General features: G+C 38.4%; 1 protein-coding gene and 1 pseudogene across 33 annotated transcripts in view; one reads left to right on the top strand and one right to left on the bottom strand.

Moving 5' to 3' along the window:
• The window catches only part of NRXN1 (neurexin 1), a gene marked incomplete at both ends in the record, with an annotated part of 1,149,966 nt that overhangs the window by 685,505 nt on the left and 438,703 nt on the right, over positions 1–25,758 (bottom strand). For all 32 annotated transcript variants that reach the window (XM_081253733.1, XM_081253747.1, XM_081253714.1 and 29 more), the window contains one exon: positions 24,686–24,847. In XM_081253733.1, coding sequence (XP_081109859.1) covers positions 24,686–24,847 — 162 coding nt within the window. The remainder of the gene's footprint in view (positions 1–24,685; positions 24,848–25,758) is intronic.
• On the top strand, positions 1,000–1,427 carry LOC308627671 (large ribosomal subunit protein uL24-like; annotated as a pseudogene). Its single transcript has one exon. The product of its transcript is annotated as a large ribosomal subunit protein uL24-like (transcript).

Genomic DNA, 25,758 nt, shown 5'->3' with positions numbered 1-25,758 from the left:
GCACAGGGGGGTTTTCTGAGCTTGTGGTGTCAACGGAATCGGGAGAGGTGACTTTGGAAACAGAGCTTGCTCTCGGTTCAGGGAGCAAAGAGCAAGAAGACTTCCAGGACTTCTCCAGGTTCTCTCGTTAACCAGGATAGAGAGGGCCACAGGTTTCAGAGCACAGACTGTCCACCTCTAAAGACCGTGTAATCTGTTGTGTCAAGCTTGACCCTTTGGATGCTTTTTTTTTTTTTTTAAAACAGGAACCTAGTTCAGTGGAAAGGATGCTCATAGCGAGAAACATGTGTGTGTGGTGTATACATGATCACAGAGGAATTTAGAGAAAGAAGTCTGGAAAAAAAAATGTCATCTAAGTGCAGAGGACAAAATTGCACCAAAACACCAGCATCAGGAAGCTTGTCATGAAGATGGGGAAACAGAGCAGGTTCCTGGGGCACGTTACCTAGGAAGGCATCCCAGCCAAATGGGCCAAAATCAGTGTAGTGATCAAGAGTTGCCAGTCTTAAAAAGCCCCTGGCCTGGGCCAAATAGAGCCCATTGTTTTCCTCCGCCTCCCTCTTAATGCCCTGCCCTCAATCATTTCAAAATGAAATTATCTAAGATCAGATTGTTTGTGCTGTTTATTTGAACAGAGCCATGGGTTTTTGATCGAGTGTTACTTCTTCTGAGTCTTATAAACTAAAGCATGATTAGGTGAGTATTTGCTATGTGAGATAACTAAGGGGATCCATTCTATGCGAATGCACAAAAGACATGTAGAGAATATTCTCTTCATCCCAATCAGCCCAGCTCTACCTCAGTTCTTCCACATTGACAAATGGATTGGACATGAACCCATGGGGCCTATGTCACCTGGTATCAATGGAAACTTGTGTATATATATACTTAAAGAACATGGACTTTACAAGTATATACATTTCTCCCATAGCTTCTCTATTATACAAACTGTGTAGTATAAAAAAATACAGGAAGATCACTGAAGTGCCAGTGGCCAAAATGAAATTCAATCCCTTTGTGATTTCTGACTGAGGCAAGAACCGTAAAAGGCATGTCAATGCACTTCCCATATTCGCAGGAAGATTATGTCTTCTCCTCTTTCCAAAGAGCTGAGGCAGAAGGACAATGTTCCATTCATGCCCATCCGAAAGGATGAAGTTCAAGGTGTGTGAGGGTGCTACAGAGGGCAGCAAATTAGCAGAGTAGTCCAGGTTTCCAGAAAGAAATATGTCATCTACACTGAGCGACAGCAGCAGGAGAAGGCTAATGGCACAACTGAGCGTGCGCACATTCACCCCAGCAAGGTGGTTATCACTATACTGGGCAAAGACCGAGAAAAGATCCTTGAGCCTAAAGCCAAATCTTGCCAAGTAGGAAAGGAAAAGGGCAAATATAAGGGAGAAACAATTGAGAAGATGCAGAAATAATCTTATATACAACTTTCATTAAAAACTGTTAAAATGAAAAAAAAAATTAAATTAAAAATATAGTAAGACATTCAACTTTTGTCTTTAATACTATCCATTTTTAAAACCATGACTCATAAAATAAGATTTAGACGGTAGAAAGGAAAACGATTTATGAATCAAATAGACCCAAATAGAGCATCATATTTTTGGAGTAGATCCGATCACTATGGTTGGTGGTTCTAACAGAATAGATTTTGTGTATTCATTGTACAGTGTAATTTTATTTGTTGTTTGCAAAGGGGAAAGTAGCCAAAATTCCCTTGACTTCTTTAGTAACATCTACATGTTTGGCCATGTTTTAGAGATTACAGAAATGTTTTATGTGGCAAGTGATAGTTGTTCTTATATCCACTACATCTATGATGTTGAAACCATGCTGTTGGATGGCACATATTAGAAACCTTGAAGAAAAACAGATATTATCATACACTTAAAGTTGTATGACAACAATACCCTTGGCATCCCAGCCTATGAAACCTATGAAAAGATATTTTTAAAAAGGTGAAAATTGTGAAAAGGAAACTAATAGTGACACATTCTTTTAAAATTAGCAACCTGAGACAATAATATAATTGTTATGCATCACAGCTAAAAATATTTCCAAACTGATAAAGTATACTTGAACTTATAAAAGTATGTTTAAAATTCCTTAGTTTTGTATTTCATATTTGATAACAAGGTAGATCAGGACATATGGTCATATCTATGTAAACTGAAACTTTATTCATATGTCTATAAATTTCCTTGTCCTAAAAGAAATCAAAATACACATTAGAACTATCTGGCAACCTTCAACACCTGTAAGCATCAGTGTGGGTGGGCCATAGAGGGAACCATTTGCTCCAGTTCATGAAACACGGAGAAAGACCTTCTGACAACTGTATTAGACATGGTAGTGTGTGTTATGCTAAAAGAGAATCATTAAGCCAAAAAATAAAGCCTTCTAAGACAGAACAAGGACTGGAGAAAATGGGCTGAGGAATGTCTCTTCCTAAAGACCTACAGGAATGGTACAAATGGGCTGCATGATACTTAATCATTGAAGCAATTATTTATGTTTATGTTTTGGTCCTTGATTCCATTCAGTCTAGCATCACCTGAATCCTAAAAAAGGGTGCTAAACTTGGGGGGTTCTCATTTTCCCTTTTAGGGTCCTCATCTCCCTTCTTCCTTCCATCCTGCCTCAATATTAGAGAAGACTTTCACACTGTTTAGGGCTGACCCCTTTGTGATGCTCTATACCAATTTATTTGCTCATTTATTCAGCCAACCTGTATTTTGTGCCTATGTCCAAGCCACTCTCCAAGCACTAGGAGAGATAGTCTAACAAATAAGAGAAGACCTCTGCTCAGAAGGAACCAAGAGAAACAATAATGAAGCATCCAATTTGGGTCTGATTTGCAAATCCAGGTTGGAAATTCTGGTATGCTGGGGAGATCGAGCACTGGGTGTATATTTTTATGAGGTTGTAGTGGGCATCTTGAATAAAATATAAAGAGGGCTTTGGAAATGATGGTGAGACCCTAGTGTGCTGAGTTTAAGACATTCAACCAAGAAAAAGGAACATTTTCTTAGACAGTGATCTGATGTGACAGAAAATATGTTCTGAGTTTTGAAAGCAGGAAAGAATATGGTCTCTAATTAATTGTTCTGAGATATGAGATGCTTTGAAGGTTATTCAGTTGTTCTCTGTACTATTTTCTCTCTCTTGCTCTCTCTCTTTTTTTTTTTTTTTTTTGGTAGGGAGTGGGGCATGTTCCAAATTCTTTGACTATGATTTATGTGCCAGAGTAAGAAGAGAGGTGCACCTCGCCCTGCTCCTCCCCAACTCCTCACCCCCACCCCTGTTCCAAGTGAGGGAAGCACCTTAGCAAGGGTGTCAGGGTCAACATTTGAGACTATGAGTATGAATAGTTTTCCCTGGCAGACAAATGTAAGATTAATGGAAGCGGATCAAAGAATAGCACCCATGGTGGTCCCAGGAAGATTGGAAAGGCTGTCTCAGAGAATGCACATCACTTGGAATTCTGCCATAGGGAGGGAGGAGTTGAGGGGTGGGCATCCCAGCTATTTTTTCAAGTGAGGCCTTAGAGTCCAGCATCATTTTAATGTCCACCGCTGTTATTAACTGCATTTCTTAATAGTTCCCCTCCAGCCTGCTATGGCATGAATAAAATGAGACCCAAGAGCTAAAACAATGCAAAAATAAATAAAGGCTATAAAGTAAGAATAAACAACACGCTATAGAAGCTATTATCTTTCCAGCATTCTCAATTTCTCTCTCCTAAAGTCCCTCTAAAACTCCATTAGTGGTTTCCTATAAGAAAACTAACTTTTCAAAAGCATCTGTATTCCCAGTTAGATTAGAACTGATTTTCACATTTGTTTTGATTTCATAGTTATGATCAGGAGTTAGAAATTTCCCTTCAGCATTAGACTTCTTCCATCCATAGTCCAAATAGTCTATCTCTCCTTCTGATCATTGCCAACTTTCCTCAAAAAAAAAAAAAAAAAAAAAAAAGACTTCTTCTGTCTCTTCACTATCCACTTTTTCCTTAACCTCTTGCTATCTGAGTTCTTGGGACCATTGCTCTTTCAGAGTTGCCTCTATCACCTTTTCTCAGATCCTTGTCCTTTCTCAGATCTCCCATGTCTTTTATAATAATTGTTACTGTTTTTCATAATATATGCCATACTATTCAAAATGCTTCTGTTTTGGGGAGCATCCCCTCTTTGTGCTTCTAGGTTGATATATGCCATTTTAAATTGTCCAATTAACCCTTTGTTATCCTCTCTCATTATACAAAAAACTCACATACAAAGAGGTTGTACAATTCGTCAAAAATGCTGGACCCAGGACCGGAGTGCAGATTTGTCTAACTCTAGTTCCTTAACTCTCTCCACTCTTCCATTGTGCCTGCACTGGAATGCTGTGCAGGTCACAACAACTTCATCGCAATTACTAGAAGAAATGGCTCGGCCAGGTCAAACTTACAAAGAGAAAGATTTGTTATCTGGCAAAACAGATGGTGAACTTTGCCGGTTCTCCCTGGGTGGAGGGACCCATCTGCCCATCTGGTTCAGAAGCCTTCAGGGGCCCCACCCTACACAGGACATTGCAGTAGGGATTGCCCTAGTCTGTCTGGAAGAAGGGTCCTGCCGGTTTGCTCCTCAGGTCTTTAAGAGGCCTATGGAAAAAAATTCCTAGGACTTGATTCTAAATAAGCAAAGTCAGATGGTGGAGCCTGTCTTGGGAGGGTCACGGTTCTGTCCTAGGCTTGATCTGGGTCTTTGTCCTAGTTGCCTCAAACGAGAATAATCCTCTAGCCACATCACAATCCCTTAAAACTTTAACTGATGTGTCAGCAGGCTTGGTGTCTCTGATATGCTGCAGCAGCCCAAGTATCTACTTTCAGGCATCTACCTCCTCCTCCCCAGCCATAAGGCCCCCTATCAAGCTGTCCCCTCCTATGGTCTTACCTGTCATTAGGTTCCTGCCCTAGACTCTGGGGTACATCCCTTCCCTTCCCTTCTGACCTCTTCCCTGTCTTCTCCCCCTGCCCTTATTTCTTAACATAGGTACTTCTCAAGGTTCAGGGGTTCCATTCTCTTCCTGCCTCTCTTCTAGTTACCTTCTCCGATGGGCATGTACATTCCCAAATCTTCTATACCTCCTCTGTGTGAATGGCTCCTAATCTTTCTCTTGAGCATCTGTCCTGCGTTCCATAGCAGCAGAGGAATCTCTGCAGGTTTTTTAGGCACAAAATAGATTTTCTCGTTTGTTGCCCAGCAGCCAGCACACACTGGGAATGCAGCTCAGTGTTCAGTACATACTTTTTAGAATAAAAAAATGAATGAGTCTCCTCCTGGCTCCCCTCATTACTTTTCTCAATGAGCATGTCCATTTCCAAAGCTTCAATACCTCCCCCATGTCAATTTGTTGAATAAATAAATGAATGAGTTTAAAACAAAACTTATTTTTTCCACCTTTATTCAACTCTCTCCCTGCTGTTGCCCTAAAACAGGTTTTAGAATCAGACTGAATTATTTTGAAACTTTGTTCAATGTACTAATAGGATGAAGCCTCAGACAAATTACTTAGCTTTCCTGAGCCATGTCCTTAGAGGGAAAAAGAAATCACAGAGAATAATGATCACCCTACTTGTTTATTATGAAGATTAAATAGTATGTGTAAAATATCTCAGTGCCAGCCATATTCATGCTTATCAGCTCTAAATCTTAATTCTCCTAAAGGTACATTAAGTATCTCATTTAAACCTCACAAGTAACTCATGAGATACTTTTATAGCTCTACTTTATAAATGAGGTGATGAGGAAACAGAGGGACAGAATGTGACTTACTTGCACAAAGTCAGACCAAAACCAAGTCCTAGGCAGTATTCCTCTAAGGCCCATACAATAAACCACCTTACTCTTAGATTACAAGCTCACTAAGAGGCCGGATTCAGACCTTATAAAAATTGATAAATCAAATGGCTCCAAATAAAATGAGCCTTTAGAAGGTGATCACTAAACACTGAAGAAATAAACAAATATGTTTACCTTTTGAAATCTGACCTCCCAGTTTGATGGTAAGCTATTTTTGGGGAAAGTTTGTGAGTACTCCCACAATGCTAAGTGCAAAATACTAAAAAAAAAAAAACTTGACTTAAAAATTATGGTGTAATAAAGCAAATATACTTGATGATGCTTTTCTAAAAACATGAGGGGTTGGGTGTTGCATGAAAGAGGAATTTTAAGATAAGGGGAAATGAGAAAGAGAAGCAATTCAGAGCAAATATGCTTCATGAAAGTTGTATGAGTCAACATCCCAGAAACCAAGTCATAATTTCTTCATCAGAGGAGGGAATACATGATTGAGAAATTTGTCGTGCTAATTGGGGTTGAGGCAGTTGTGCTTGATGAAAAGGAAATCATCAGAAATGGTTTAATGTTTTCTATAAGAAGCTAGAAAATGCATTATAATTCCAGTTGTGGATAGAAATTTAATGCATTTTAAACAGGGTGGAAAGGGTGAATAATTGTTTTGTCAGTTGGTAGAGTGGATTTTAGTCATCTCAATAACTATAAACCTAATTGAAGGAGAGCAGAAAGGCGTATCAGAAATTGGGGGATGCAAAATCAAATGTAGGAAAGCAGATTGATTGCTTATATGAGAAATTAATATTGCAAATTGCCTAGACAGAGTTTTAGATTAAATGAGGAACAAAAATAATAATTAGAAGAGAGGTACCTGACTCCAAAAGCAAGAAGAAAGAACTGCTTAAATACAGCAGGTTGTTGAAAAGCTTAAAAAAAAAAATCCTGAAGTGAACTATTTTTTTTCTGAAAATGATAAGAACACACATAATTGCTTAATTAGAATTCTATTACTTAATTACAGATACATCCTTGCAGTGATAGATATGGTATAACTTGTAGAGTTTGGTTATGATAGGAGACTAAAAATAAGTGGGGGTGTGGAATTTCTAAGTGAAAATACTAGGATTTGCTTTCTGTGGCAAGGGATAGTAATAAATGTGAAAGACATATTTTATGGGCCCTGCAAAAGCTCACAACTCTACTTAGAAGTAAAGTTTCTGGAGGAATAACTGAACTGTGACCTTTTTCCAACAGCTCGTGATAAACTTTTCTGTTAGATGACGACAGACAAGAAACTCAAGGTTAATTTGGGAGATGCTTGTGGAATCATATGATCATTAAAGTTCTGGTAAGAATAAAAGAAGATAAAAATGACATGAAAGATTGTGACATTTAAAAAAACTGGCAATGGGAAAACGCTTTTTCCCATTCTAAGTTTATCTTTAAATGAAAATTAGGGAAAAGAAGTACTGAGTAATGTTGCACTTGCTTCTACCAACATGGTTATTATTTTGGTAAACTGAAGATTGTATTGGGTGTATCAAGGATACCCAACTTATTAGAGACATCTTTGCAAATAATAGTAACAATTTGGGGAAAGCCACTTAATCTAACTATGCCTTAGTTTCCTCACTTGTGTCATTAGGTGTTTTGTTTTGTTTTTCTAACCACTATGATATATGCTGCTATATTTTCTTCTGATGTTAACACTTCATGTTTATAGGATAACATGACTACCTAAGAAGGAAGTTATAGGTAAATTAAATCAGGGTTTTGCAAGGATCCAATATGCTTAGGCATTTGAGAATTTAGCTCTTGGATCTGTCCTTCAAATGGTGTGATATTAGGTTGACACACATGCTAGATACATGGGTTTTAGGATGCTACTGGAACGAAAGAAGTTCTGATGAATGGGGTCAGGTATAGTATGTCAAAGGCTTGAGTTTACTCAAGTGATTATGAGATTAACTCTCAGAAATCATGACCTTGACCTCTGCAATGCAATCAAGAAGGTCCAAAATGGTCATCTGGAAAATGCTTAAGAAATAGGAAGAGTGGAGAGAAGAGTATGAAATTTGAAATTAAGCCACAAGCTTAAGAAAAAAATTTTTTCATGATAATTTTACTGTGCATTAACACCTGCTTTAAGTAGACTTTCATAAGTTTATATACAGTTGACCTGGAGGATCTAAAAACCACTTCAATTTAGTTACAGTCTGCCAGGTCTGCCACTGCACATTATAGATTAGAGTGTATTTAAATACCATGAAAATGTACTGTTGCATAAGATAAGCTTAGATCCTTCTTTGCTCTGAGGCAATTTTATCTCATTGATTAGTCAGACACAAGCCAGGTGTTATCAAGCAGAACTATGACATCTTAGATACCTGCAGTGCTCACTGGTTCCACGAAGTTAGGAAGGAATCAGTAATAAGATGGAAGCTGGCAGAAGGAGCTATAATGTGAAAGAGTCTGGAGTAAGAATCATAAGACCCATTTCTCTACCCAGCTCTACTAATAGTAAACAGAGAGGCCAAAACATGCCTCTTCAGTTCTCCCTTCATTTTGAAGAGGATGAAATTATACCATCTTTTCTTTTTCTTTAAAATTGTACAGCCTTATGGAAAAGGCTGGGAATGTGAACAGCCACAGTTTAATGGACTCCAATGTATTTCATCCAGATTTGGGAAATTCATCAACTAGGTGGCACAGAAAATGCAGACAACCACACATGCACTATATTGGATATGGGATCTCAGGACCAAAAAATAAAAAAAAATAACATCCCAGGATTATGGACGGGAAATTGGGAGTAAACATTGTCCCCCACCTCTTCCTCAGATCTGGTTTTGGCATCCTGGAAAATTCCACGGAAAGCTAGATTAAATCATGTCTCTTAATTTTTCTTTTCTTTCAAGCCCCATAGAGATCCCCTGTATTTAAATTTTAATTATGTTTTTGTTAAAAGATCTCGTCACCATGCAGAATTTTCTTCTTTGAATCATGTACCTTCTTATAGTTGCTCTTATATTTGAATTTTGTATATGTTATTTTTCCCACTAAGAAAGAGGATTATCAAAAATAAGTTCTCCTTCTCCCTCTCTCAACCTTTCTCCTTGTTTTCTTCCTCCCTCCCTCCCTCCTTCCTTCCTTCCTTCATTCCTTCCTTCCTAATAAAATTATTGGAGGTTCTGATACACTCTGTATTCTTTTTTTTTTTTTTTTTTTGCAGCATGTGGGCCTCTCACTGTTGTGGCCTCTCCCGTTGCAGAGCACAGGCTCTGGACACGCTGGCTCAGCGGCCATGGCTCATGGGCCCAGCCACTTCGTGGCACGTGGGATCCTCCCGGACCGGGACACGAACCCATGTCCCCTGCATCGGCAGGCGGACTCTCAACCACTGCGCCACCAGGGAAGCCCCACTCTGTATTCTTAACAGAATGAAAGGGAACATGGATTCCGGCAAAGAGGGAAGCAGACTATAATAACCCTGAAGCAGGAGAAAGCACTTTTTGAATCTCGTCCATCTCTTCTGCTGACACTTTTACCTCCTCCCACACTTACTCACTGCTTAGCATGTGTGATCATAGTACCAACTGCAGAGATAGTTCCTCTCTGATTTCTCTTCTTTAATGCATTTCAGCCCTAGAGCCGGGAGGGAGAGATTGGTATGAGTATTTTTCCTTCCAAAGAACCAAAGACATACTTGGCCTCTGGTATCTCCCTGCTCCATGTTAAAAATTTCCAGGCTAAAACTTTCCTCGAAGCCAATCCCTAAAAATACCATTCTTAAAATAATATCATTCTACTCTCTGGCAGAGATCACTCACCTGTTCACAAGCACCATCCCTCTCCTAGACCCAAATTGTTATTTAAAAATAAACTACAGGGCTTCCCTGGTGGCACAGTGGTTGAGAGTCCGCCTGCCGATGCAGGGGACACAGGTTTGTGCCCTGGTGAGAGGCCTGCGTACCACCAAAAAAACAAAAAAAAAAAACTACAAGGCGATGACATGAGAACCCATCCACCTACCTTTGCTAGAACCCATCCACCTACCTTTGCTAGAAATCAAGGAGGTGCATAGCAGTGGAAGCATATCTCGTGTTTTGAATTTTTTAAAACACTGAATGTTTTCATCATATGCCCTATTACTGGACTGTGGGACTGGCTACGGGTTTAGAGCGATGAAGCTTGTTTGATTGAAAACCATAAAACTTAATGAGAATGCTGGCCTCCCAGCATCAAAGCAGGTGGTTGCCTCAGAAAGACTTCAAGGGCCTGGACAGAGAAAGACTCTTAAATTTGTGCTGCTTCTTGATAATCTGATTCTGGAGCCTTTGCCAAACTTTCCTTAAGGGCAATGTGAGAAGAAAGAAAGAAAAAAATAATAAACTAAGCAGGAAGATAGGAATCTCTTTAAACCCACATTTTGTCTTAGACTTTAGGAGTATTTTGTTTGTTGTTTTGTTCTGTTTTGTTTTTGATAAGGGAGGTAGAAAAAAATCTTATCTTTTCTTATCTTTTGAGGATAACTCAGAGTGATATGTTAGAACCTTTTTGGCTAGAGGACTTTTTTTTTTTTTTTTTCCCGATACACGGGCCTCTCACTACTGTGGCCTCCCCCTTTGTGGAGCACAGGCTCCGAATGCACAGGCTCCGCGGCATGTGGGATCTTCCCAGACCGGGGCATGAACCCGTGTCCCCTGCATCGGCAGGCGGACTCTCAACCACTGCGCCACCAGGGAAGCCAGCTAGAGGACTTTTGAGAATAGGACTTGCAGATAGCTTTGTAAAAAATGCTTATGTGTTTGCAACCACTACTATAGGAAGGGTTTACCTCAGGACTTGAACATTGTAGGAAAGGACCTCAAAGTACATAAAACTTAATCCCCTCACTTGACCGATGAAGAACCTGGTGCTCAGAGAGGTTAAGTAAAATGCACTGGGTTACACTTCACATGTGCTGGCTAACTTTCAGAGTTGTGCAGTCCAAACAGTCAAAAAGTGCATCCCGGGAAGCCAGTTTTCTTACTTCCTTCATGCTTCCCACTGCTCTTGTTCCCCATTCCTTTGAGCTCTGATCTGAAGAAAAGTATCTGGTTTGATTGCTTTGTTTTGGTTGAAATATATAGATTTGTCTTGTCTTGGTATTTTTTATTCTTTCTTCTCCAAAACTCATCAAAGTCACTTTGATTCTACCTTTGAGGTCCCTCTGGATTGTTTGTTATTCCCCATTCTTCCCTTGCTAGATCAACCCTTAACATCCCTCCCTTGGTCTGTTTCAGTTCTCTCCTTTTTAAACTGGAGGCTTAGGGTCTTTTGATCCTTCATATTAAATCCTGGCCCTATCACAGACCTTTCTAGAAGTATCCATAGCACCCTATAACAAATAGCAGTCTTTGTTAAAGTCCTTATATCATTTGCATCTGTATTACCTTAAATTTTTGTTAAAAATTCAGGTCCACTGCTACATCAGAAGCTATGGGGACAGGGACCTGCAGTTTAATAAACTCTCAGATGATTTTTTTTTTTTTTTTTTTTTTTTGTGGTATGCAGGCCTCTCACTGTTGTGGCCTCTCCCGTTGTGGAGCACAGGCTCCAGACGCGCAGGCTCAGTGGCCATGGCTCACGGGCCTAGCCGCTCCGCGGCATGTGGGATCTTCCCGGAACGGGACACGAACCCGTGTCCCCTGCATCGGCAGGCAGACTCTCAACCGCTGCGCCACCGGGGAAGCCCCTCAGATGATTTTTAATACACAAAACTTTCAACCATTGGGGCAGTCATATCGTGTCATCATTTTATCCATTTTCAACATCATTTCCTCCAATCTTTATCCAGATCAGTGTTCACCTCCCTTCTGTACATCCTTTCCCTAGTCACACTGACTGACCCCAGACATCCCCCCAAGCATGGCTTTGTATTCTTTTACAACCGTGCCCTTTCTCCAACTTATCCTCTGTCTCAAACTTTGTAGCTCACATCCTATTCACTTGGAGATATACTATTTTCCTTTCAATGCTAAGCTCAAATAGTATCTCCTTGGGAAAGTCTGGTTTTTTTACATTTCTTGACCCCCCCCCCCACACTGTGTTGACCTAGAATGCAGCACAAACCTTTGTTGTAGAACTTATCTCACTTAAGTGTAATTATAATGAATCTACTCAAGGGTTATAGAGCACCAACTATGCCTCAGGTTCTAGCACTAAAGAAATAGTCACAATCCCTGCTAGCAAAAAAGTCTCCCCTAGCCTTTCTCAACCAAAGTCCTCACCTGAACCACAGAACATAGAAAATTAGTTGAGTAACTATTTTCTCAGTTCTCCCAATGATGATACATAACTAGCACTATTACATACAATGGATGTCTTAGGGCATTAGGGCTTAATCTTCCTGAGAAACCCTAGTTGATCAAACACTGATACAATTATAGTAGCAATACTATGATAGAGATAAGCCCAAGGTGAGGTGGAAAAGGAGAATCAGGTGACCTAATTACCTATGTGTTTCATCTGTACCATGTCTTATTCTTTTTCTATCCTCACTTGGCATCTTGCACAGGCTCATTTCATGGAGGTCATTTGATACATTTTGTTGTTGTTGAATTAAAAGCACTGAAATTCATTTTTATGGTTATGTGTCTTCAGAATCCAGCCAAGGCAATGCAAATCATCCATATTTGTAAATCCAGCATCTAATCAGTGCTAGAGACATAGCTAGCACTCAGTGAGGGCTTAGCGAATAAATGTACAAATTTCGAAGGATTGTTACTCAAGACTCATAAGTACTATAGTACTTAAAGAAAAACTAATATGAATGTAAAAATCTTTCCTATTACTTAAACTACACTTCTGGATATTCCACTTCAAATTTAATTGCTTCCTGCGTTATGTGTATTTTCAAGACAGAAAGAAAGAGTTGCATTAAAAGTGCAGTAAAATTGTATGAAGTGAAAAAAGGCTGCGTTTCCCTGGTTGGGGGATTAAAGTAAGTGGTGGTATTTTCAGTGTAATTCTAATCTAATAAAGCCAAAGAAATTTAGTTTGAATATATTTTCAAGAACAAATAGCCTCTAATTACAAATTGAGTTTAGAGGAAGATAGTGGGGAAAGTTATAAAGTGCCATAAAAATCTGGTGTCCTAAAGAAATTTTGAGGGGGTCTGTTGTACTCCCCTCTCTTACTGCAAAGTCTGCAGCCACTTCACTTCAGACAAAGTTATCTTTTTATAAGCATCACATAAGCACACACTTCACACTCTTCCTGGGATTAATGGTTTTCCCATTTATGTCACTTAAAGGCATCTCTGTTCATTTAATCACCAAGAAAATTTCAGGCTGAGTGGCTTCAGTTTAGAGAGGTGTCATACTTCTTAGCTGCCTCTAGGGGGCTCTTATTAAAATTCATGTTGCAGAAGGAGCATTTCCCTAAATGGTTCCTTAATGCCTCAAATCCACAACTGTCTAACTTATATCCAAGGAAGAGTTTACTTCCTTTAGGGCATAACCCATTATGTTACAAAGTTGTTAAAGTGTAAATAAATACACATAAATCTGTTTAAGTTAGCAAACTGTGGTAAGGTAAAATAATCCTGAATAAACCATGGCCTGAAAAAATGTGAAGAGTATATATGGAAAATTCAGCATAAGAATATTACCCTGCAAAAATAATAATTAACCCAAGTAAACCTGCACACAGTGATTTTCAGCACTTTTGCAAGTGAACAAATTTTGCTATGAAAGCAGTACTCAAAATCAAATAGAGGTTAGGAGACCTAGTTTAAAATTGTTATTAAAACACACAGGCATTTTACTTTTAATGGTCATGGGCTTAGTTCCAACTCTTTCGTTAGCAAAAGCTTATTGCTTGGATAGTAAGTACAACTCATCCCAAGACTGTATCTGCCTCTAAATTTAGACTGTTGGGGGACTGGCTCAGGGTGGATCCTGGTGATTTATTTGCCCTCAGTGTAATTGGATGTGAAGATCCTGATGTCCATCTCCCGAAAAAGGCTGAGCCCACGCAGGGGCTGGGGGAGAACTGAGCCCGGGAGGGTTTTCCCAGGGTCTTGGCACTTTGAGATGCTGAGGCTCTGGCTGTAAGGCTCAGGGTCACTACTGAGCTACTAAATTATACACTGTTTTATATTTTAACATGTTTAAAATACAGATCTTCGTTGCAATTGAGGTGCATTCCAGCCTAGGTTAATTGGCAGTGTTTAATGCCAATCATAACGTAATTGTACATCTTACAGTCAATGATGTCAACAAAACATGGTGGCTGAGGTGCTCTAGCTCAGTGATTTTCGAACTTTAATTTGCATATGAAATCACCCGAGGATCTTATTAAAATATAAATTCTGATTTAGTAGATCTGGGGAGGAGCATGAGGTTTTTCATCTAACAAGCTCCCAGGTGATATTGATGCTGCTGCTTCACAGGCCACGCCTTGAATAGTAAATCCCTAAATGGGCTAAGAATTGCTTCCTTTTAAACTACCTAAAACCTACAGCTTTAAGTCGCATGCCACTGTTTACAAATTGTTCTATATAAACACCATGTAATTTTATATAAATGTGTTGATTAATCCATGATAAATCAAATAATTATTAAATAATAGCAAAAGGTAGTGTTAATGAAGGATTGATTTCAATCGTTGGTGATCATACCTTTCAGTCTGGCGAACTTATAGAAGAAAATGTTAACAAAGAGGTCAATTTACTCTTTCAAACATGCACTGAAGTCTTACATATGAGACTCTGCTTTGTCTACAGGTGGTGAGTGCAGGGAAGGAATACAGTGACTGAGTTTGAAAAATAATGTTATGTGAAATCTGATAATGATAAAATCCTTAAAAAGTAAAAACAAAAAACTATTTGTATTTGAACTATAAAAATTAAGTGACTATTCCCAGTTATTAAAAAGATATCAGTGTTTTTCTAAAAATGCTGAGTTTCTCAGTCGTCTTTACCAATTTTTGATACATTGGCAGGCGGCTATTATAACTCAGGTGAACAAAAGAGGAATGCACACTGGCTAGAGTCAATAAACAGAGGTTTTCTTCTGGATTCTTCTACATATGAGTGATGTGGCCTTGATGATGTTATAAATAATTTGTGGCCTCCAAGTCAATTCAATTTCCTCACAAAGCTGTTAGGACAGTTAAATGAAATAACTTTTAAAATGAGATAATATGTGCAAAATCTCATAGACTTGTCTGCAACCTGGACAGTCCTCATACTTCACAGGGTCCAGTGCAAAATAAAAATGAAGGGCTCCTTGTTCAAAAGTTATTAAGAATTTCAAGATGGCAAGAGGAAGATATTAAACCAAGAGTAGGGTCCTTCTGCGTGTGAGGGCCCTGTGTGACTACATAGGTTACATGTCTGTGAAATATATATGTATAGGTCACATTCCTACCTGCAATGTATTTGTAGTTAACACACACCATTTATTGAATTATTAGAGTATAATAGGTACAATGCTGAGTACTTCAATTACATAGTTTCACTTAATCCTTTAGAGTGAAGGAAAAATGAAGCAAAAAACATTAAATTACTTTTCTCAGGTCACACAACTACTAAGTCTACGGAGACAGGATTTGAACCCAGGTCTCTCTGATTCTAAAGCAATCTGTCTTAACTAATTTAATGGAATACCAATCTATAACTGGTTACTGTCATCACATTTGATTCAAATTTAGAAACTTAAGTTCAGAAAAATATATATGTTTGATGGACAATTCATTTATCATGACCTGGATTAGATAACCTATGTCAACCTAATTATCATATCCTGGTACTTCACATAGTAGATAGTCATATCATACATGTGGAACTAAACTGAACACTCAGAGTCACCAATTCCTCTGTGTGCAGAATATTTACTCAAGATAAAAATCTCATTTTCCTATTATTTAAAATCACAGGCTTCTGAATGATAACAGAATTATTTTCATTTTAAAGTAATTAATTTGTTTTAAATGTGTTTCAATAGTGATAATTCTCCCAAAAAAAGGCCAAATGGTGTACAGGAATAATTTTCTTCCAAACACAGCACCTGATCCAAAGAACTAAGACGAGAGTATATCGTCTCCTAATAGAAATTAACATGAAGACCAAAATATTCACTTTGTTTTGGATAAGATATCAGATTTTTAAAATATGGCTCAAACTCAGTAAAGTACAAGTTTGCATTTCTATGGAGCTTTTCTTCTTTGTAATGTGTTTTCGAATCCTTCATATCATTTTATCTTTCCTATTCTTTTCAAATTCTGAGAGCAGAACTAATTCATTGTGCTTTAATCCTATGTAATATCATGCCCATTATAGAGCTGAGCAAAGAGAGACAGAGAGGATAACTCAGATTACTTTGTCACCTTCTCTTTGAAAGTATTATAGATTTCCTCTGGCAGAATTAATGACAGCTTCTGCTGTATTTTTAGAGCAATTTTCAATACCTCATTTAAAGAACCTGTATTTTAATTTTCTGTTTCTTTGTCAGGTTCTCCTTCCAGATTCCTAGGTGTGTTATTTATCTGTGTGTCCCCAGTGTCTAGTACAGAGTCTAGCACATAGTAGGTGTTGATTAATGTTGACTCATTGAATGCACACATGTCTAAGTGAATGGAACACTTTAAACAGGGTACTCTAGTGGGTGCTGAAGTTAAGAGGAAATGTTAAGTCTTAGACATTATTCATTACTGCTTTCTGCTGGGCTAGAAAATGTCATATTCTATAAAATGCATCAATTCCTTAAAATGTCATTGAAACCCCTACCAAACAATGTTATGTTAGCTTGATATCTGAAAGCACTACAATGCATTATGTCAACTGTTGATATAGTTCTAGGCTATGGGGCATCTGCCGAATATGATGGGAAATAAAAATCTGTGGGTCCCCTGGAAGGGAGGTTGCTATGTTCAAAAAGCTGAATTCCAGACAAGAACTCACCAGATACCCTGGAGACTAAAGACTTGAGTTCCACTTCCTTGGGGACCTGAGCAGATGGGACTTCCTGAATCCAATCTTGAAGAGGAGTGCCTATGGCAAAATGCCTGGTTTCTGCCCTAATTGCTTATTTCCCTTGTCCCCAAGGCTACAAGGCACAGAAGGAAACTTACCCTTAGCAATCTATGAAGCCAATACTTCGTAGAAATCTAGAAAGTACTTCCAAATGTGTTTTTTTTGTGTATCCCTGTTCATACGATTGGCTACAGAGTACAGAAATTTATGACAAGCATTATTATCTTATTTACACCCTTAGAGGAGGAATGGATGCAGACTTACAGAGCAGAGAAGCAGTTCACAGAGGTGACATTCCAGTACCAGTTAGAACAGTAGGAGAAAAATCCCCACTGGAAGCTCACGTGTAACTGGGCATCCACGAAATATTTCCTGCTCTTTCCCCTCCCACTTAGACACTCCCTTCTGCAACATCCTAGTAATCTAGGCTGCATTTTTGTGTTCTCTTTCTCCTCAAGGTTCCTATAAAGTTCATTTCATTTAATTATACCTTAATAAAAATATTGAGAACAAGGAAATAGAAGCAAGATTATATTATGAGTAAAGGAAGCAACATAGAGTAGCTGTTCAAGGCAAGAGTTCTGTGGTCAGATTAGTTAAGATTCAGATCTTGGCTCTGCTACTTAGTGATTGTTTTCTCCTAGTCAGTTACCTAACTTCTCCTGTCTCCATGTCATTTGTCAAATAGGGATACTGCTAGTATGTAACTTGTGAGATGCTCAGAGAGTTACTTTTGAACATACAAAGCACTGGAAAAAAATGACAGTGCACCCCTCTAGGCAATTTAATAATAAAAGCAAAACCTAAGATAAAATGCCATTAAGTCCACCACACACACGCAAAAAAAAATGGTGTTTGTCTTCCATGATTACCTTGCTGCTATGTTTGAAATACTGAATATCTAATTATTTCACAAAGTTTCATTAATTTATTTTTTAGGAGTAATTTGTTATGTTTGCTGTGCTGCTGCTGATTGTGCCCTAGGTACAATGGGGTAACTCACTGGGTGTTGTAGAAATTACATGAGAAATAGGAAATGCTTAATATGTTATTATTACTATTCTGGAATATACCAACTCTTCTTACCCTTTTATAATAGCTGTGACTTTTAACATCCCTTTGTGTAATGCCTTATATAATCCTAGCCACAATTAGGTACCACCGAGTTTATATCACTAGAGTATGTTTAGATGAGCTCATTCAGGCAATGTGCTCTAATTAGGAAAAGTACTCAACTTAGGTTATTACTATTATCTCACAGGGGTTCTTGAAAAGACATCCTTAAAAAGGAAAGGGGGATTTCTGACTTAAAAGAAGCTGTGGTCTTCTGTCTTGAAAATGAAAGGAAACAAGGGTAATTGACCTCTGTTTGCATTTTAGTGCCAACAATTTATTACAGCAGAAGAGTTGAAACACATTTCAGTATTTCCAAGGCCTGAAAGACATCAGGCAGAGCTTATAATAAATCAGGTTAATGGTTCATAAGAATTTGTCAAATTCATTGACATTCCCACAAACTCCATCTTGCTTTCTTGTTAAAGTTTTAAAAGCAAACTGCCATCTTCTGTGGTTTTTTCTTTCAGGTGGAGAAACTTATTTTCTTTCTAGACTAGAATTTTTGCCCAACACTGTAAGTCAATTTGCCTCCTCTTCATCTGGGCTAAACTAAGCTCTCTTACAAGTCACTAAACCAAGACCCTACCTCTAGGAAGGCAGCCCAGAGCCAATGTGTGAGTCCTTGTGTTACAGGAATTCCTTTGTATTTTTGTACAGTCTATTATTTGGGGGGCATTAGTAAAATCTATCTTAAAATGGTTAGTTAACTTGAGGACATTTTGCCAAACATAATTAAGGTAGAATTTATTTTCCTTAGTTATGTAATAATATGGTGAGTAAAAATATGCAGTTATGTATGGAAAATGGCTAGGAGGAAGTGAGATGGGAATGCAAACAGCAATTCTCTTTCCAAAAGAATGAATGAGACATGTGGAAAGGTTAACATAAATGCATTGGAAAATGCTACTTATCAATATATAGACTGTGACAGTGTAATAAGACAGGAAAGGCAGAAACTATCTACAGGTATCAGGGACCCCAACAACGAAGAGTCTGGAGGAAATGAAAACCTGGGAGAAACATGTTTAATCATGACTTTGGAAGCCCCATGAGGACATTCTCCCAGATAAAGAAGTCCTCCCTCTTCCCAAGTTGCATGATTATCAGTGAAGATCTCCTTACCCTCCAAAGTTTCCTTGAGGTCAAATTTTTCCAACAGGTCACAAAGCCTTTTATTTAAAAATTGGAAAAATAACTTAAAATGCAAATTCTGCCATGGATTTTTATTCTTATATGTAAAGAACTCTACTCTGAGTAGTGAGGGAAATAAGACAGAACAGAAGGACACCTGAGAACCCACATTTGATGAGCTGGTTCTACCATAGAAGGGGATAAATTGAGAAGCCTTCACAATCTTCTAAAGTTCTCTGTTGTCCACAAGAAGTAAGACAGGAATTAAGAGGTATTTGCGCAAAGGAAATATTGCACCTTTTTCCTCGTGCTGGTACTGGTACATTGTGTGAATTACAGCGATGCCACTGCAAATGGCAGAGAGGACCATGCTGATTACATACAGGTATCAACTATTTTTTCACAGTGGGTGAAAATGCTTACATAAGAGGATATTTTCTGAACCTCATCCACTTCATAGCTTCTTCCAGATTTTTAGTGCTAAAAGTTTCTCAATGTAATTAAAGCCTGCGCTGATCTAATTAGGTTGATGAAATTTTCAGTAGGGATTTAATTCCCCCTAGCATTTCACTTATTTATTTATTTTTCTAGAATCCTTCCTTAGGCTCATCCCAAGCAACTTTTAGTGGTAGCGTTCTAAATTTCCTCACACAGGCAGTGTCTCTACTCGCACAACTGACTGTAAAACTCTAGCAAGTACACATGGCTACAAACAAACTTCCAATAAAGCATTCTAGGTTGTTTTATCCAGTACAATCCTTTCCTCTCCCTTCAGTTTCATTTCCCTACTGACAAACTATGTTGAATAATGTTCACTCTGCAGGAGGGAAATAGGTGTTTCAAAGCATTCTGGAGGCACAAAGAGGCTAAGAAATGCATGATAGCCCAAGGAGATTCTGAGGCAAGATTAATGAGGGAGCAGCATGACCCTTCCTTGTAAGTCATTAACTGCAGAAGCCCTCATGGTCAAAATATTGGGAGAGAAGCACGTATTAGTGAGTTTGCCACCTATCTTTGAATGTTAAAAAAACAAACAAACAAAAACCTTTAATGAGAACCTTAGGAATCAACTGTAATACTTTTAGAGCAAAAAAAAAAAAAAAAATGCTTTCCAAGTTGTTTAAGGTGAATGGGCAGGGCAGTAGGTGTCCTCAAATAGACACCAAACATCTCCCTTAGAGGCCATGACTTAACTTTCTATAGCATCTTCTAATTCCCTCTCTTGTTGTAGCAATCACTCAAAAAACTGCTTGCTGGAAAAATTAAATTTGATTTTAAGTGATCTTCTTAAGCAACATATATTTCAGGTTTTATTCAGTGGTATAAAAATGCAAAGAATATAAACAAATGCTTCTGCCCAAGCATGATTAGTACTGTTTTTGTAAAAATCAAATTTAAACAGCATATTTTCAAAGATCTATTATCCTCTAGCAATTTCATAGATGTGGGCTGTATATAACGGTAATTTATTATTTACAATTTTTTCTGTAACTTTTCCCAAATTTATACCCTTGAAAGTCATTTTCAGTAACCTCAAACATTTCTCCAAAGTCTTTTTGATTTATTTATGATGAAAATATAAATACTTTGTAAAAAACTACGTCGATCCCCTTATTATAAATTCTTGGCCATTCAAAGCTCCCTCTCGGTTTGAACGAAGTAATATATGAAGTTCAGGTTAAGTTTTGCCAAATTCTGTTGAAATAATTTTACTTTATTTTGAAATTTGTTAATCACTAAAAAAAAAATTTCTTAATGAGGGCTGATTGCTCTCCATGCAAGCCAAGTCTTATTTCAAATAAGCATAATCAAATGCCATGTAGGGAGAGCCCTAACTGCTAATTTCTTCTAATAAACACTAGATTATGGGTTGTTTCATTATGTAATTTTTTTTACCTTAGTCTTTAAAGAATGAAGATGTGAATTAATGAGAGTGGTAGGCCATCTCTAGTTTTGTATCTTGAGTGCTACTGTTTATAATGAAACAGAGCCAGTCATTCAAGTATTATATTTTATCTGACAATATTCTGTGTTTTTATCCTGCTACCCCTTCATTGCTCTTCGGTGGGACAGATAACCTCTAGGTCTGTTTTCCCATTTCCAAAGTAAGGAGGTTGGACTTGAAGAATGACTTCCAGGATTCTTCCTATTTTAACACTCCAAAATTTCTTCTATGATTTCAGACATAGTGTTATGAGTATCTCCCCCAGGACTGGTTATCCTAAGGGGGATCACACACTAGACTGAAAATAAAAATGTTATGAGCCATAGATGAAATCATAATTAAGATTTTATATAACATGCCTGAGGGCAGAAAGCCTGAGATAAGAGTTAAGGAAGGCTCACAGGGGCTTAAGAGGGATGTGGTGAGAATGAACATGGGTATGTTTCTCTCTTTTCAGCAACTCTACAGAGCTCACCTATCTGAAGTAAGGTGATTTGATTCAAAACCTATGATACTTTGTCACAATTTCATTTCAGTAGTAGGAAGAGCAGGGCATTCTAAATAGATAGTAACTCAGACTTGGATGGAAACTATGAACCATCCAAAACCTCTCCAAGTAAAGTGTGTTTTGATTTATAGGCTGATTGTCCCCATTTCCTTCCACTCTAGTGTGTCAGGAGGAAATAAAGTGTAAGAGATTATACATCAGGAAAACACTGGCAAGACTTGCTCCAGACACATACCCCAGGCTGTGGAAGAGAGAGATGTAGGAAGTGCCCTATCGGTAAGATGAGTGGTATCTATCCAAAACCTACAGAGACAATAACTTGAGTGAATCCTCATTGTTTGGATTCAGTAGTTGCCAATTAAATGGAAAATCACCTGACTTGGTTTTTATGGTTGAAAGACCAATTAAAAAGTATAAAATACATAAGCAACAAGGACATAGCACAGGGAATTGTAGCCATTATTCTGTAATAACCAATAATGGAGTATAATCTGCAAAAATACTGAATCACTATGCTGTACTTAAAACTAATATAAAATTGTAAGTCAACTATAGTCTAATTTTAAAAAAAGAGATGAGTTCTAAAGTGTCTCAACTGTTCATTAATACTTAAATATTAAAGATATTAATCTGAAGTACAGTTCAATCTGAAACTGTAAATTTGGATTAAGGCAATCCACTGAAGATTCACACACACAGAGAGTTGCCTCACCCAAACTGAACTCAGAAGACAATGAGGCTCAGCTGAACTTGGGTGATCACTGCAGAAACTCTCATTTTTTTACAGAAAAAATGAGGGCTCTTTAGCTAGATTCCAGTTTCTGCTCGAGATCCTTGGATTCCCTTTCCTTTTTCCAGTGCACAGCAAGATTAACTTTCTGTAGATAAAACAGGGCCTAGGGGCTGACCATAGGTTGATCTGTTCATAGTGAAAGTGAGGAAATGGTGTGGATGACTCGGGGTGTGATTCTGCCCCCACCCCAATTCCTATCACCAGAAAGGGTTTCAGGCATCATGTTCTGAAATCTAACTATGTTTTCACCATGCTTCTCCCCAACCTGAAACATGTCCTCCATCCCCGGCTCATAATTATCCTTCAAGACGCTCACATCCTGACTCTTCTGTGTATCTTCCTTGTCTACTAGATCCCCACTCATTCACTCTCTTTTGTACTCAAATGCACATAACTGTACCACACAGAAGTGTCTAGTATACATTTCTAAAAGTTGTTTCTGTTTGTAACAGAATTGAGGGTTTACACAATCTTCTAACAAACATTCTGTTAGGACACTGTGTATTATGGTGGCTAAGAGCACACAAGTCTCTGAATTCAGACTGCCACGATCACGCTCTAGGCTTGCAGACTTGTTAGCCGTGAGACCTTGCTCAAGAAACTTACCTCTCCAAACCTCAGTTTCCTTGTCTGAAAAATGCAGATAATTACTTCATATATTGTGGAGATTCCTGTAAAGCTCTTAGTATTGCATTAGGCACAAAATAAGAGCTCAGAAAATGCCTAATGTTATAACAATGATCATAATTATTAGGATTTTATAATGCTCACAGAGCTTAGCACAGTCCTGGGTCATGTTATGTATCTGTAAAAAGTAAAAGTTATTCTCTGGGAGGCAATCAATCCCTTCCACCGCAAAGCACAGTTAGATTCAGCCTTTCAGAACTGCATCTCCTTGTATTTGTTAAAACTATAGGGTATTCGAATCCTTCCTAGGACTCTTCCATATACATTCACATACTGCGCAATGCAACATCCAGTACATTTACATAAATGGAAATCAGGTAAGGATAATTCAAGCACTGATTGTTTTTCACTGATGCTTACTTGAATCGAGTTTATATGATTACAATATTTTCTTTAAAATAAACCAAATGCAAAAAAGAAGGGATATATGTATATGTATAACTGATTCACTTTGCTGTACGGTAGAAACTGACACAACATTGTAAAGCAGCTATACTCCAATAAATAAATAAACCAAAGTACATCACTGCTTACCAACACCACCTATGGCTAATCATTAATAAATTCAAAGTTATTAAATTTTATATTTTAGAGGTCTGTACCATTAAACTACAGCCATATAATGCGAGAGGAACTTCTGGTTCTAGCAGCCAAGAGAAACTGGGTTGTGCCTGAATGAAAACAGGCAGCTGTTATGGAAAAATATTCATACAAGTTGAAATCCAAAGATCTTCCTGATCTTTTTCTTCCCATACACCAACAAGTTCCGATCCTATCAAAAGTTACAACCAACAATGACAGCTGGGAATGAGGGATGAAATTCTTGGTATCTTTTAGCCTGATAGCTTCACTCAGGTAAATATCAAGTGAGCTCATTGGATCACAAATGAAACATCTTTACTTCCTTCAGAACATATTTAAAATCTAGGAACAAAATTATTTCATCACATAGATTCATCTTGTTTTTGTTGCATTTGGTCTCTCATAGCCTATTTTTTTTCTTCTTCTTTCCTGTAATGGTCAAATAAGTCACTGCTGTATATATAACACCTAAGGCATTTAAGTAGAAATGACCAAGGGAGGGCCTCCCTGGTGGCGCAGTGGTTGAGAGTCCGCCTGCCGATGCAGGGGATACGGGTTCGTGCCCCGGTCTGGGAGGATCCCATATGCCGCGGAGCGGCTGGGCCCGTGAGCCATGGCCGCTGGGCCTGCGCATCCGGAGCCTGTGCTCCGCAACGGGAGAGGCCACAACAGTAAGAGGCCCGCATACCGCAAAAAAAAAAAAAAAAAAAAAAAAAAAAAAAAAAAAAGAAATGACCAAGGTGTTTGGCTTAACTCTAGACCCAATATTTCTTTGTGTTTGACTTTCTTTTATAGCTAATATACAACTGCCCCTGCAAATCTTAATTGTGAATTACTTACAGACTGTAAAGAAGAGGAACTTAATTCCTTGATAATGTTCTATGAGTTGCCCCCATTCCCCCAATCCTATATAAACAACAGTGGAATATTGAATTTAAGGTTGTGCCCTTTGACACCACAAACTCTGGGTCTTCAGCAAAGGCGCTTTCAGTCTGGATCTGAAATGATGAGGTCATGAATTAGGAATGATTCTGGTGACGGCGATATTTACCTCTTTGAGACAGCCCATAAAGTTGTTACTGACTGGTGACCCGGGAAGGTCTGCTGTGCTGGGACTGCCTCCAACATAGAAAAAGTCATCAGACCCCAGCATGGTATAATCTTCTTGCGTGTAGCCCGTTGTGGTAAGAATCCCATCCACTGATATTGTCACCTAGATAACAAAGCACAGGGAAAGGACACGCTATACTCAGACCTAGATACTGTAATCCTGGGATATGCCTGTTTTGTGTTTTGTTTTGTTTTAGTTTTTCATTTTGCGTTTTTTTTTTTTTTCTGTTTGTTTGGTTTTTATTTTTAGACCTATGGCGGAACCCATTTTCATGTCTGTTAGAGGTTTATTCTCCGATTCTATGCAACTAGCCCTAAGAGATCTAAACTAGTTAGAGAGTTAACTGATTATTGAACAAGTGTCAGCATCATCCCTACGGCAACTCAAAAGTTATTTAGCAGACACAAAAATGGTGTTAGTAAAATGCTTCCTAGGTTAGTTTTGCTGGTAGTACATATTAGCAAAGTTTAGTCGTCTGTTATTAACTAATCACAACGTGCACCTTGTTAACAGAAAAGGCGCAAGCTCTTTCCAGCAACATCACTGTTTGCACTATTGAGCAGCAGCTGTCCAGCATGCAAGTGCCTACGTCCATGCCAAAGGCGAGGGGAAACAAAACAACCAGTGGAAGCAGCACACGCTGATGTGCACATGCAGGAGGGACAGTACCGTTCAGAAAGGAAAGGAAAGAAAACGGGGAGAACCAAAGGAAAACACAACTGCTCTGTGATGACGGAAAGATGAGTGGGTGTGGCATCTCCAGCATTCCCAAATCAAGGGTGCATGCCATGCGTCATGAATGGTTCGAGACTGGCTGAGCTTGCGGTCACTCGGGCCAGCCACCATTTTGTCTTATCCCGTGTTAACCACAGCTGGATGCAAAACGTTCGAAACGTTAACGATGCCCCTACAGGTGAGTTGGAAAACAGAAGTTGACAGGAACAGGTAAAAAATAAGAAGGTCAACAACAGATGAAAAGAAGGAGGTCAAAGTAAGCAGAAGAGTACCAACCG

The sequence above is a fragment of the Mesoplodon bidens genome, assembly GCF_964165515.1.
Source record: "Mesoplodon bidens genome assembly, chromosome: 14".
Taxonomy (NCBI): Eukaryota; Metazoa; Chordata; class Mammalia; order Artiodactyla; family Ziphiidae; genus Mesoplodon; species Mesoplodon bidens.
The sequence above is the reverse complement of the archived record's forward strand: the minus strand, read 5'-3'. Positions and strand labels throughout refer to the sequence as shown.